The sequence below is a fragment of the Zosterops lateralis genome (assembly GCF_965231275.1).
Source record: "Zosterops lateralis genome assembly, chromosome: 12".
In the NCBI taxonomy this organism is placed as follows: Eukaryota; Metazoa; Chordata; class Aves; order Passeriformes; family Zosteropidae; genus Zosterops; species Zosterops lateralis.
In genome coordinates this window covers 14,255,449-14,267,999 of record NC_139772.1, presented here as the reverse complement: position 1 = coordinate 14,267,999, position 12,551 = coordinate 14,255,449, and the positions used below count along the sequence as shown (strand labels likewise).

At 48.6% G+C, this 12,551-nt stretch overlaps 1 protein-coding gene across 1 annotated transcript; it reads left to right on the top strand.

Annotated features, from left to right (window-relative positions):
* The first annotated feature begins 306 nt into the window (after window positions 1–306).
* HERPUD1 (homocysteine inducible ER protein with ubiquitin like domain 1) lies at window positions 307–7,318 on the top strand. The gene is made up of 8 exons (XM_083870211.1): window positions 307–447; window positions 1,765–1,842; window positions 1,930–2,001; window positions 3,042–3,163; window positions 3,636–3,758; window positions 4,379–4,726; window positions 5,568–5,673; window positions 6,277–7,318. The coding sequence occupies exons 1-8, from the start codon at window positions 316–318 to the stop codon at window positions 6,442–6,444; spliced, it is 1,149 nt and encodes a 382-aa protein (XP_083726337.1). The 5' UTR covers window positions 307–315; the 3' UTR covers window positions 6,445–7,318.
* The last annotated feature ends 5,233 nt before the right edge of the window (window positions 7,319–12,551 follow it).

The following is a 12,551-nucleotide window of genomic DNA, read 5'->3' as shown; positions in this document are numbered from 1 at the left end:
GGGAAAGGAGGAGAGAGAAGAGCGATACCGGCCCGGCCATGGCCTCCGCCCCTCAGGGCCCGGGCGGGGCTGGGCGGGTCACGGTCGCCGTGGTGACCGCGTAGCCCCGCCCCTCATCCGGCATCGCCCAATCATCGCCTCTGTTTCCTCAGGGCGCCGCACGCGAGGCTCCGTCCCATTGGCCCACGTGGCAGCCCCCGCCCCTACCCTCACTGCGGCCAATGAAGTGCAGCCACCGCGGCCCTGCGGCGGGGCCGGGCGCTATAAAGCTCCCCCCGGGGAGGTGTTGCAATCGCCGCCCGCCTCACGCCCGCCATGGAGGAGCCGCTGTTGCTGCTGGTCCGGAGCCCCACGCAGCGGCACCGCGACCTCCGGCTCACTGCCGAGCCCGCCTGGACCGTACGCCGGCTCAAGACCGAGCTGCGCCGGCTCCTGCCCGACGCGCCGGTGAGTGCGCGGTCCCCCGTTCCCGCAGCCCTGCCGGGCGGGTCCCTGCGCGCCGCCCCGCCGGGTGGATAGATGGATGGGTGGGTTGGTGTGTGGTGGGGGCTGGCTCCCTGGCTCCCCGTGGGGCAGCGGCCGCAGCTGCCATGGGGCCCTCGCGGGGCTCCGGGACCGGTACCTGTCCCCTCCCGTCCCTCCCCCCCCCCCCCCCCCCCCCCCGCCCCGGGGCGTCCCGCTCCCGGTTGCGTCAGCCGCGTTTGGGGCGCGCTCGGGTTATTTTGGGACCGGTCTGTGGCCCGGTTAATCATTAACCGGCCTCCCGGGACGGCGCGTCCCGCAGGTGTGCGCACGTCAGGCCCCGCTGGGCCGCACCCAGCCCGGCTGCGCCGGCACAGGCCCTTCCCCGGGATTTGGGGGCTGTTCCCGCTGAACCGCGCTGGGTGCGGCGGGGCGATGGGGCTTTGGGGCTGAAATGCAGAAGTGTGACTTCCCCTGGGCCGCGGGACACGGAGCTGACGGGTGAGCGCTCCCGGCCCCGCTGCGCCCACGGGCAGGGAGCGTGTGCGGCCTCCACAGGATCAATAAACCTGGAAAACACCTCCAAGATCATCAAGTCCACCCTTCGACTAAATGCCACTGTCCCTGCTAAACCACGCTGTGAAATGCCGTGTCTTATACTCATTTTTTGAAGAGTTCCAGGGGTAGTGACTCCATTCCCCAGGGTAGCCCATTTCAGTGCTTAGCCATCCCTTTGGTGATGAAATTTTTCATAGTATCCAACTGGAGACTGCCTTACAAACTGAGAGCTGTTTCCCCTGGTCCTGTCACTGGCTGCCTGGGAGCAGGCCTGATTCCTGTGCTTTCCCTGGGAGTGTGGTGATTACCCAGAAACAGGCTCCCTGTGCTTCCAGCAGCTGCTGTGGGACAGCTCCCCATGAAGAGCTGCTGAGTCCCACTGGATGGGCTGTGACAGATTTACTTGACACCACCTCCAGTGCTGATCAGATTAGATGGAACTCCAGACTTGTGTTTTTAAGAAGCACAAAAGTTTTTGTTGGGACTGTAAAAGATACAGCGTGTAACCAGATTCTTTGCCCAAGGGACTTTGGATTCTTATGCAGGTTTACACCTTGATAATATCCCACTTGAGCTTTCAGTTGTTCTCATAGCTTCAGCTGAATTTAAATGTGCACAATTCCCTCTGCACCTTGGGTAGTATGTGGGATGCTCCAGGCTCTGCCTCTCTCCACCAGCTGTAAGCTGTGTTGGTTAATGCTTGGCAGAGCAAGTAATCCTGTTCTTTGTTTTCTTTCTTCAAAGCCTGAAGAGGACCAAAAGCTGATTTATTCTGGGAAGCTGCTGCTTGATCACCACTGTCTGGGAGAATTGTTCCCAAAGGTATAAAAAAGTATCTTTTATGATGTGTTGAAATATGTCCAGAGAAGGGATATTTTTCTTTTTAACAGATCTTCCCTTATATTTCAGCATGGGGAGCTGCATGCTCTTCATTTGGTATACAACTTCAAGACTCCTGCAAATATGCAAGAAACCAAAGAGGTAATTACACTTAACTCTGAATCTTGGGCTTGTAACTGAAAACAAGAAGTGTTGGATGACCATTTTAAAGTTCCCTGTTACTGCAGGTTTTCCCTATTAGTGCAACAGCAGTATTACTGCGTGATAATTTGTTTGGGAATGTGAGAATGTATTTGGATTAAGCTGAGTAAAAAAAAAAATTGCCTCTGCAGTTCATCAGTAAAGATTCTCATTGCATCTGTTAAGAAAGATCTAGTTGTGATGTGCTGCTCAGGGGAGAAAAGCTTTCTGGTAGATTCAGTTTTATTAACTAGACTATGACTTGCTGTGTCCTAGGCAGGCTTGGACAGACTGAGCTTGTGGTCAGAAGAGAAGTGGAGGGAAGTGGTTCTGATCTGTGGGGAGGGAAGTAGGCTGAGAACTGCAAACACTTTAACTGCTCCCATTAATGACTCATCTTTGGCTTCCTCTCTGCAGGCTCAGCCTTAGTGCTTGAGCTCAGTATGGATTGGTCTCAAGTACAAATGGCCAAAACCCATTCTTTCTTTAAAGTGGCCAGGAAAAGGCTTCTAGAGCTGTGGACCTGTTGCCCATTAAAGGCACTGGGAGCTAACCCCAGCCATGCCTGGTGGTTGCTAGATGTGAGCCAGCTTTGACTGGGTGTTAGGTGTATCACCACAGCTCTTGCACTCTGTGTACAGCAGTTTGTGCAAGCAGTACAAATTTGCCATAGGAAAATGCCAAAGTGTCTCTTGTGTTTTATATTTTTATAACCAGATGGACACTGAATGTGTGCATAAGAAGTAACAAATTAAGTATAGATCTTGTGAAAGGGAAGGGTAGGATCAAATCAGTTTTGCATCCCAGTCATTTGGTTCCAGGAGATTTAAAATACTGATAGAGGTGCTTGTGGTGTGGTGCCCAAGAGCAGGGGCAGCACTGAGAGGTGCTGTGCAGGAATAGGTGTTAAAACAAGGGCATACTTTGTGGGATGCAGCCTTTTTGCAAAAAGTGTGTGTGGTGTCCTGAGTAAACCTCACTGGCTGCACTGCTGTCTGTAGGTTAAAGCTGATCAGCCCAAGTTACCATCAGAAGCCAGGCAGGAATCAAATGTGTCTTCCTCAAATGGAACAAGATCGAGGAGCTCTTCAGGTGTCCACTCGTCAGTAGAGGCCAGTAATGGGTAAATACAATTTTATGTATATCTTTTAGATTTTTAAGATGGTGTATTTGTGTTGGATGCCAGCTCCTTCTGCCACATACACTGTCATAAGTCCATAGAATACGGGACAAATATGATGAGGCTTTATATAAAAGCTTTAGTGGGCATACAATAATTTGAATTGCAAGGCACCTTAAAAGGCCGTCCAGTCCAACCCTCTGCCATGAGGGACACCTTCCACTAGATCAGATTGCTCTGTCCAACCTGGCCTTGAACACTTCCAAGGATGTGGCATTTAAAGGAAAATGCACTGCTCTGTTAATTAGGAAGAAAAGTATTTCCTTTCTTCATGTGGGTGAAGAAGTGTCTAGAAGGAAGAATTAATTTTGTATTTGGGTGCACAAAATGGCAGAAACTATTTACATTGTTCTGTAATAAATTGCTCTTGCTGTTAGTTCAGTGTTTGCTAATGAATGTTCAAATTTTCACCAAGGTTGGAAACAACTTGGAGTCCCTTCCAGAGCATGGCTCCTGGCTTCTCTGCTTACACAACCTACAGCATGCTTCAGATGTCCTGGTTCCAGCAGATTTATGCAAGACAGTATTACATGCAATAGTAAGTGTTCTATTCCAAGCTGCCAGTAGGAAGTAGAAACTGTAATACAAGAAGTTTGAGAACTCCTGGCAGTTCTTCCTCTTTCGATAGTACTTGGAGACTTTTTCATTCTAACTTGTGCTGAATGTTGTGGGCATGTACCCCTAAGTGTGCTGCTCTTTAGGCCAGTGGTTCTGAATCTTGCCCATTGCCTGACTCCTCATTGGGAGGGCAGGTGTCTCCAGAGTAAATCTGATCTTGCTGATGAGCCTTTGCTCTTTTTTTTTTGCCTGTTCTAAGTGCACACAGCATTGACTGGACATCAGTGACAGATCAAGCTGAGACTTGCAGAAGGCTTTTAGACTATCTGCAGATTGCTCTAAAATTGTTTTTGTGAAGTATTGACATTGTTGTTGATAAAGGGGAGAGTGCCTGGTTTGATTTGCTGAAGTCACTGTACAGCTGTTATGGGTAGAACTAAAACTTGTTTTTAATGCTTCTGTAGCCTGTAAACTTGATGCCTTCTGCTTGCCTGTGATCTGACTGTGTTGTTGGACAGAAGGACAGATTTTCACACACAGGACCTGTGGGAAGTGTGAAAGGATCTAAGCCTCATTCTGGACTTTGTTCTCTGGTTCCAGCTTGGCTTCTACTGCTGCATCTGCTGACCCATCCCACACACGGCATTCTCAGGAGATACCAGTGACAGCAGTGACACCTCCAGCTGCTCTCCCAGGCCCATTTCCTGCCCAAAACCAGCCCGGAAACCAGAATGTTGCTGCTCAAGTTAATGCAGTGGCTGACCAGAACTTGAGGATGAATGCCCAAGGGGGGCCCCTTGTGGAGGAAGATGAGGAGGGTGGCAATCGAGACTGGTTGGACTGGCTCTACTCAGCAACACTGTTATATGTTTTTGTCAACATGGTTTATTTCTACTCCAGTATCAGCAGACTCCTCCTGGTCATGGGTGGCACCGTTCTGATGTATCTGTAAGTGTGTGGTGTTAATATTTGCTGTTCAGAAGGGTTTCACTGAAGTACTGCTGTGCTGTGCTCAGCTTCCTAGTGGTTGAGCTTCATGGGACCCTAGGACCTGGAAAGGGCAAACTACTCCTCTGTGTCCTGGTATAATTCAGTATTTAGAAAAAAGATGGTTAAGCCTATGTCTGGATTAAATGAAGAATGTGGCTGATCTCAGTGAGGTTTTGCAGTTTCTGGTGTGACTGTTTTTCTGTTTTAGAAAACTACTTTAAACCAAAGTGTAGCCCCTGTTGTAAAGCTCCAGCAACTCAGCAGCATAGAGCAGACAGACCTGTAGGTTCAGTGTAGAAAACTACAGTTTCTTGTTGGGAAACAAGTGATTGAAGTCTGGGAAAAGGGTCTCACACTTGCTGTTTGAGTCATACATCCATGACTTTTTCTGCTGTGTTGCCCCTCTGGAGAGCAGACCTGAACTGAATGGAGTGTCCTAAACTGTCCTGAACCTCTCTGGGTGAGGGAATGGAATTAGGATAAAAACACAGATGATAATGGACCCTCAGCTGCTATGCTTGGGATGTCTTATCTGAGAAAGATAACCTGCCCTCCAAAATTCTTTGATCACCCATGGAACAAGTGATGTTTGAATTGTAGGTGCAGGAGTTAAAAGTGGAGCAGTTTTTCCAACGTCTATGTAGACTTGGAGAGTTAAAGGTTAATTGTTCCATTGAAAGTCCGTAAATTTTATTGTTGCTAGTTCCAGCAGCTCCGAGCAGTCAGATGTGCAGCTGTTGTGTACCAGGATGAGTAATGTTGAAACAGCATTAATTAGTTAATCTGTTGCCTTCCCCAGACATCATGCTGGATGGTTCCCATTTAGACGAAGACCAGTTCAGCCCTTCCCAGACAATGTTCCTCCTCAAGCTGCTCTAAACCAGGACCAGAACAACAACTTTCAGGTATTGTCTTGCTATGTTTTTAAACCATGAAACCCTGCTTTTTTGCTTTTTAATAATTTTGCTGCTTAATAATTGTGTAATAGAAAAAAACTTTTCTTGAAACTGCTGTAAGACACTATCTTCCATGGGAGAATTGCCATCTGAGTCCTCTGTTGGTGTAGTAAATTCCTTAGTTAACCTTCATTCTGAAATATTATGGTCATCTTTTAGCTACTTCTGTCCTTTAGGAAGTTGTAATGGGAAGTGGTCTGTCACAGGCTGTAACTGAGGGCAGGGTTCAGGCTGCACCTCTGTAGCATTTGGGTCTACAAACAGTTTGAGGCTTTCATTTCAAGCTGTCAGTTCTGATATCAGTGGAAGTTAATTAGCTGTAAATATGTAATTCACCTGATCTGGTGCTTGATGGCTGTCCTGGACAGTGTTTCTGCACACAAATGTGAGTTAACCAGTACTGCCTGTGTGCACTTGGGTTTTTGACTTTGTATCTGGGGCTACTTGAAAAATTTTATACTCAAACATTTCAGTAACAAAACCAGTTTGATGTCTGATTTTTCTAATGCGTTTCTAAAATTCTCCTTTACCAAATATCCTTTGTTTTGACAGGGGGAAAATGGAGGCCGAACAAATGAGTCTGAGACACCTCCTGATGAGGGACAGACTTTCCAAGAACTGCAGCAGACCAGCCCTTCATTTGTGAGCACAGTCTGGGTTTTTTTCAAGACTTTCTTTGCATCCCTCCTTCCAGAAGGGCCTGGACTGACCCGCAACTGATTTGTCACCAATCTGCTTGTCTGAAACTGCAGTGGACACCTGAGAGAACCAGATACCAACTCCAGACCCGGCATGGAAAGGGATGACGACACTTCCTCTGGCTTTCACTGATCAAGCAAATAAAACTGCAAGAAGCCTTACATCATTACAACCCAGAGACTGAGATGCTTGTCCTCATTTCAAAGAACTTTGTTCCATAGCATTTATTAGGTAACTATGTACAGGCTTGGCATTGTGAACTTGTGCACTAAAGGCACAGGCTCTGAGCGGGTGTGCAGCAATGTTAGGGAAGCAAATTGCTTCTTCTGTGCAATGTGATTCCTGTTGGAATGTTTCAAATGCTATTTTAATTACACTGAGTGTAGGATCTCAAACAAAAATTGCTAGATATGCATTAGCAGATTTTTAGGAAAGATCTATTGTTAAATTGCTTCAACAATATTTTAAGTTTTCTTTGTAAATATTTCCCTATGAAGAATGTATTGTGCAATCTCCTTGTTGGAAAAAGTGGAGGACTGTAAGATGATGTTGATAAGTATTTACCTCTGATGTTGCAGACTAAATTTCATGTTGCTGAATTCAGGTAGCTTAAATTCAAGATTTAATTCCTCCTGCCCTTTCTCCTTCCCCTCTGCCCTGCTGCCAGATCATGGGGGAAGACTAAGTGTGTTCAGGTCTAAACATATTTAGCAAAAACTTATGCAAAAATGTAAACTTCAGCGCTTTCAGTGCAAAGTTAAAGCAGTCTAATTCCTGTATTCAACTTTGCATTCTCACTCCAGTGCAACAACTCTTCTTGTATGACTTCATTGTGTTCCCTTTAATTTCTGATATGGTTAAGGGCTGTTATTGCAATAAAATTTGCAGGCATTTATATCCATGTTTGTATATATCCTCTACAGCAATCAGAAGAAGCACAGGGTGTGTTCTTGCCTCGTTTTTATTGAAAAGTCATGATGAGGGAATTGGGATATGAGGGGGAAAGGTGCAGCCTTCAGCAGGTAAAGTGCCTTGAATAGCTTGAAGTTTCTTTGCTTATGGAAAGCTATGGACATAATGGGCCATGGACATCTTGAAATGGGTAATTCTGTAGGAATTTGGAAAATTGGGCTCCTTGAACCCTGCCTGAGACTCATGGTGGAGTTGCAACACACTGTCTTGGCTCAGGGTTTAACTTGGCTTGAAATGTGCTGTCTAGGAACAGCTGCCACTCCTGGAACTTGTTACTCTTTTCCTCTGCTGCCTGCACTTGGCAGGACAATTTGAGGAGTGTTGGCAGGGCCAGCACACATCAGTTGGGACAAGCAGTTGTAGCAGGTAATGCTTGATCTTGTCATGTCAGATCAGATGTGGTGTTACCTGTGGAAGCCACCAACAGAGAATGTCTGGCATGGTTTGTTGGTGTTACCTGTGGAAGCCACTTAATCCTAGTGCTGTTTTTTGATTTGAATGAATTCTTTTCCAGGCTTGTTTTTCTGCTGTATCTTCAGTTTGCTGGAGGCTTGGAGGATGGGTAGGACAGTGGTAAAATAATTTTTAGATATTTAAAATGAAATAATTTGAGAGAAAGTCAGTTTTGTTACCCTAAATATATCCTGCATAAGCCTTTGAGGATGTTCCTGGAGGAGGTGCCCATTCTTTATTGCCTTGCTAATGGTGTGGTGTTGCTCTGGGAATTGCACTCCCTGAAAAAAGGCATCCCCAGGCTTTTGCACCCTCACAGTCTGTGTCCCTGTCCCTGTAGTAGGCACAGGATGGGTGCCAGGTGACAGCCATTCCCCCACCCTGGACACAACTGCAGCTCACATGGCAGCTGCACCCCGAGCTGCTGCACTGGGCATGTTCCACATCAAAGGTGCTTTGTGGATTGTGGATTTTCTCCCTCAGGGTGCAGCAAACCATCACTCAGGTGTCTTGGCGAAGTGTCTAAATTAACTGAGCTGTGCCTGTGCTCAGTTTCAGCAGCAGAGAGCCGTTCCTGGCAGCCAGAAATAAACTGGCACAACGAGCACATAGTGCTGGATTACTTGTGAAATCTCTAGTCTGAAAATTTATTAAAAATAGTGAAACATCTGTTGTCTCGCAGCTTGTGCTATTTGCAGGAACAGGCAGATGGGTTCAAAACTGGTTGAAAAACTAATGAAGTGTGGCTAATGCCACTGCAGAGATGTGGTGAGAGTCCTGGACCTTAGAGAATTTCCTTAATGGTTCTGTGAAACACATAACCCCTGCCATTGGGGTGGAGGGGAGCCGTGACTGCAGCAGAGGACACGTAATGTGGAAATAAATCCTGTGTAATCCTGCAGAGGCAGCTGCCAATGGTGTGCACCCAGGCAGGAGCATTGGGCTGTGAGGGAACAGTGTCTGGCTGAGGTCTCCAAGCACCTGTGACTGAGCCAGCCTGGTGTTACGTGGAGTTGGGAATTTGGGGTGGCCCTAACCCTGTCACTGAGCCCTGAGCAGTGAGTGCCTCTGGTTGCTGAGACCCTGAGAGCAAGCAGAGAGAACTGAGGCATGAAAAGAACTGGGGCAGCTCAACTTGCAGGGATGTCAGTGTAAACAGTGAGGTGTGTAAGGAGAGATGGCAGCTGTGAGTGCCAGTGAGCATGTCCCTGAAAATGAGGGAATCCACGTTACACATAAGGCAAACATGAGCCTTGAATCTTCCACAGCAAGACTGTCCCCACTGCTGGGACAGAAGTTGAGAGACCAGAAGGGGCCTTGAGGCTTGTGGGTTTAGGAGGCTGTGTTTGTCTTGGCTTACACTTCAAACTCTGATTCTGCTGCTGGTTTAGCTCCTCTGCATGGCTGAGAGCTGCAGCACCTGGCCTGTTCAGTATGTTGTGTAGGGCTCCTGGGGGCTGACAGGTTGTGGCAGTGAAAGTCCTCTGAAGGTCCACAGGGTGGCAAAGTGAGCAGCAGGATAAAGCCAGTCCCTCTGCTGCTGTGTCCTCTGATACTCAAGCTGCTCCCAGTTGAGAGTAGTTGTCTGTCTCCAGTAAGAAACAAGTTGGGGGGAAATGTACAATCTGTTTTTCTCAGACACCTTTGTTCTTATGAAAACTCCAAGCAGGCTGCTTACTTGGGGAACCACTCAAGTCCTGTTTGTCACTATGGATATGGCCCTGTCCTCAGCCCCTGGAACATAAATCTCATGAGAATGAGGTTGCTGCTGAGCAGATAAGCTGGTGATGGTGGGTGTGTTTGTTTGCATGTGGTTTCCCCTTTTCTCGGAAGAGCTGTTTCATTTATGCACTGACTTGCCTGTTGTCCCTGTTCTCAGCATCCAGGGACATCCCAACAGCTGTGCAAGTGCCCAGCTGAGTGTTACAATCTCCCTCTGGTCCTTGTCCTGTGATCCATTTCTAGCTGTGAGTCTGGTGGGATTTGCAAAGCAGTTCATACAAACTGTGTGTCCCCAGAGGCCATCCCAGCTACACCCCCACTGTGTTACCAAATGCATCTTCATCACCTCCCTCCAGCCCTTCTGCTGCATAAGAATAGCTCTTGAGGTGCCTGCTAGTGTTTAATGTGGTGTGAATTTCAAATGGAGTGATATTGTGGGGGTGAACCAGTTCTGGTGTGACAGCCCCACACAAACCTGCAGTGAGGGGACTGAGGTCAGTTCCTGTTCAGCTCCCTGCTTGGGAGGGTTGGACAAATCCTGGGAAATGATTCTGGGCCCATGTCTTGTGTCTGCTCATTGGCCTGTGCTGCAGGGGAACCTCCCCAGTTTCTTACAGTAGCACTGAAAGTTGTATCTGCTGCTCTTTCAGTCCAGAGTTGCCAGTGCAGGGTCAGTGCCACAGAAATACAGCTGGCTGCACTTCCAGCTCCAGCTCAACTGCCCTGGGCACCCTCAGCTGGAAAAGCCTGGGCTGACTTAGGCCACCTGTGTGTGTCCCAGCTTATTTTTTCTTTTTAGAGGTTGTTATGGATGATACTGGTACAGAAGAGAAGAAGTTGAGTTGGCTTCAGGAGAATTTGGAGTTGCAATGGGGGAACCCTCCGCTGGGGTCAGGACATCATCCAAGGAGACTCCTTGAGGCTGTGAGCCCTCACTTTGTGTGGTGGTAGATTCCAGGTTACTCCTGCTTTCTAAAATTTTGAGTAACTCAGGTAATACCCATTTCATTTGGTATCACAAATCTGTATTCAAATATTGCATAGCTTTATTTGATTTAACTAGTTTATAAAATAAATCTTATTTGAATGCCATTTCTGTCCATTTTTATAAAGCTCTAGGACAGAAGGGAGCAGTGGTCTTTGGGCTGACCCTACTGCCATCCCAGGCTGTGTATCCTGGCTGTGGTGCTGGAGCCCATCCTGCTGACGGGTGCAGCCAGTGTACCTGGAAGGCTCTCTCAGGAAGCATCTGCAGGGTAACACCAAATGTTTTGGTCGATGCAGCACAAAGATTAATGGCACTCTGATGTACCTCTGCCCTGGACAACGTGGGGAAAAACAACCCCAGTTACAGGACAGTCTCAACTAGGTGGTGAGTACATGTGTGCGTGCATGGCCTTCAGATAAAGCCTTACACAGCAAATATTTATCAAAACATCTTCCAGCATCCCCTTTGCTGCTTGGGTGTTTAACTTTTCTTTGGTGTTCAAAGCCTGCCCTGCCTCCTGCTAGCCAAAATTAACCTTTCCTTAGGCTTTTGAACCTGACCTGATTTGTCCTAGCCTGACCTTGCACTGGGAGGAGGGTGGGCTGTGGTGTCCCTGCTGCCCTGGCCTCTGCCTGGTTACTCCAGGACAAGGATGCTCACAGCATCTCTGTGTTCCACATGCTTTTGTTATTGTAGGCAGAAAGTTTCCAGCCTTCCTGTTCCCACTGGAGGTCAATGCTCGGCAGTTCCCTGTTCTCCTTTTCTGTGAGCTCTGGTTCCCGACTGACAGCAGACTCTGCAGCCCTGCTGGGGCAGAGGAGCTGATCCCTGAGGGGGGCTGTGAGTACACTGGATCTACCAGGACCAGCACGATGGGTCTGGAGTCTTGGACTCTCTGCCTTTACCTACCCTGGTGACAAAAAACCCTGTATCAAAATGCCCATTTTCCCTTTCCCTCATGCTGATGTGAATTGCTGCCCTGGGCAAAGAGGTGGTTGTGACCTCCTGGGGCCTGCAGGATTCCCTTTATGCCAGGTGTTGGCCACTGTGCCCACATCCCTTGAACTGAGAGCTGTAGGACAGAAAATAGAGCTGTTAGATGGTTAAACCCTGTTGAATTCAAATCCTTTTGTAACGTGCCCATGCTCTGTGCAGCTGCCCTGGGAAGAGCTCTCCTGGCCAGGGCAGAGGGAAGGCTGTGGCAGCTGAGCTGATGCCATGTGGGAGCTCTGCTGCTCAAGCACCTGCTGCCTTTGTACATTGTGTTTCCAACAACTAGCTGTTCATTTACAAAGCACTTTGGGCTGGCAGCAGGCAGTCTGTCCATGGCCACCACGCTGCTCTCCTGGAGAAGCCTGGAGGAAGCTGCAGATGCTCGGCTTCCCTCGGGGTCAGTGACCGTGAGTGCCTCCCGCAGGGTACCCGAGGCCATTCACTTTCTCAACTCAGGAAGAAAACAGCACGGCAGGGTGGGGGCTGCTGGACAGCGGGGACCCCGCAGGAAGTGTGCTCACTCTGCACAGGGAGGATGAGGCATCTGCCAGGGACGGGAGGGAGGCTGGCACCTCATCTTGCTCAGGGCATCGAGGCTGCTCCTGCAGCACTGCCAAGTTCTCACCTGTCCTTCTCCCTCAGTCTGTTCTGGCAAAAAGGTTCAGGGGAGCTGTTGTGAGCCTCCTTTCTGAAATAACCCTGCTCTGTTTTGTGCCGGAGGTTGTTTTGGGGTTGAGATGAGCCCCAGGAGCACAGCAGAGGTGCAGGAGGATAGTGGCAAACAGGGCAGGTGTGGATGTGAACTTGGGTCTCTGATGTTCCCCAAACAGCAGCTGAGGGTCTGGGTGCATGAAAGACTCTGCCTTAGTGGGATGGTGGCAAACCAAAAACTGTTCACTGACCCAGCCAAGAGGCAAAAAGCATCCCAGTCCTGTGGTCATGGAGCTTTCCAGGGATGTGGGAGATGTGAGTTCACCTAGTGGTAGCAAGAAGCACCCCC